At 33.5% G+C, this 1,718-nt stretch overlaps 1 protein-coding gene across 1 annotated transcript in view; it reads right to left on the minus strand.

The window, feature by feature from the left end:
- The window catches only part of LOC110267270 (serine/threonine-protein phosphatase 7 long form homolog), a 4,551-nt gene continuing 2,874 nt past the window's right edge, over positions 42 to 1,718 (minus strand). The window contains exons 2-4 of the mRNA XM_021112458.1: positions 734 to 1,155; positions 261 to 554; positions 42 to 186 (exon numbers count right to left, since the gene is read on the minus strand). Coding sequence (XP_020968117.1) covers positions 81 to 186; positions 261 to 554; positions 734 to 1,155 — 822 coding nt within the window. The 3' untranslated portion in view covers positions 42 to 80. The remainder of the gene's footprint in view (positions 187 to 260; positions 555 to 733; positions 1,156 to 1,718) is intronic.

A 1,718-nucleotide genomic window follows, 5' to 3' on the forward strand; every position in this document is an offset into this window, starting at 1 on the left:
ATTACAACCCACAATACATAACTCTAACACAATGACTGCTGGTTTTGTCGAAGCCCAATATTCCCAAAAGTAATGCTTCTTTAATTAAAACACACCTGGCCTTCCTGAAGTTTATCAAAGGCCTTCCTAAAGTGAGCTAGCTTCAGATATCTATATCGTCGATCACCACGCTCCCAGTTACGCCACCTAATACGATGTCCTCAATTAGCTCAACTGAATGTTAAATATCAAGAAATGGATAAGTTGTAACATAATATTACCTGTTTGCAAGTGGAAAACTGCGGGGTTCTCTAGGAAGCGGCGATAGATATGGCAATCGGATCCAAGCCCAACCCAGCAGCAGTGTTAGTGGACCATCTATTTCCTTACAGTTATAACGAGATGCCCTGCATAACGCCCTGTAAAGGTGTGCTAGGCATGCCGAACCCCAACTATACTGTCCAATATTGACAAAATCACGAAGCAATGGTAGAAATTTCCAGTGCACACCTGCCCCAGACTTATCCCCAAACAGTATCGTCCCAATCAGCAGCATAATGTGACACCTCACATACCTAGTAATTAATGACAATCTAATATTATAACATTTCTGTAGCATTATATAAAACGATGGTTAATACATTAATAGAAAAATATCTAATGTAGCATATTAGGCTATTATGAGACAATATTACATAGTCCACATGGCTAAAACATAAATAACTTCAGCAACATAATATGACACCTCACATACCTCTGTATACTGATCTCATCATTCAATTCTAAATTCTCTTTTAGATTCCGGAGCCATGTCAGTTTTATGCAGCTTGATCTACAGTCCTCTCTACGAGGTGCAACCCCAAATTGAAGCAGACACTCCGCCTCCATGGCTTCAAAACTACTCATTGTCATCCCTGTGACTGGAAGACCATCTGTGGGAAGACCAAGTATTAGAGCCACATCTTCAAGAGTCACGGAACATTCACCAATGGGAAGGTGAAACGTATGGGTGTCAGGGTGCCAACGTTCGATTAGAGCATTTACCAATGCTTTCCGACACTGAACTATCCCAATCTGAGACACATGATAGAACCTAGTAATTCGTAAATGCTCCTCCACCCTATCGTTGTACCGATCCGGAGGAAGTGGGTGGTTACATGTCAACATTCTTAATTTCTACAAAAAAACATAACAAATAACTAGTCATATAATTAACAGTTACTAACTTACCATCATCAATCATTTCAGTAAATCCTTATATAACTAATTCTTTTAACTTCTAAAATTATTTAATTAATCCTTAAAATTATTAATAATTAAAAAATAAAAGTCATGACCTATACATTTATTTATTCTTAACGAATATTCTCAACAATATTACAATAATTTAAATATTATCTAATACTAATTACTCATTCGTGAAACACATTTTTTCCTCAATAATAAAAAATATTAACATTCAGTATATGCCATCATCAACAATTCTACAAAATATTAACATTCATATTCTAAAAACTATAAACATTGTCATAATTAAAAAAATAGCATGGCTTAATTAAACTAATCCTATTAATCATTAAACATTAACATTTTTTTCAGTCACAATACCAATAACAATAACATTAACATTTAAATTCTTCTCTAACAGATATACTAACTTTTTTAAAGAAATATTTAAATATGATTAATTAACTAAAACATATAATTATACTAAAAATTAATAAAATTTTAAAAAAAAT

Source organism: Arachis ipaensis, chromosome B09, assembly GCF_000816755.2.
Source record: "Arachis ipaensis cultivar K30076 chromosome B09, Araip1.1, whole genome shotgun sequence".
NCBI classification, from domain to species: Eukaryota; Viridiplantae; Streptophyta; class Magnoliopsida; order Fabales; family Fabaceae; genus Arachis; species Arachis ipaensis.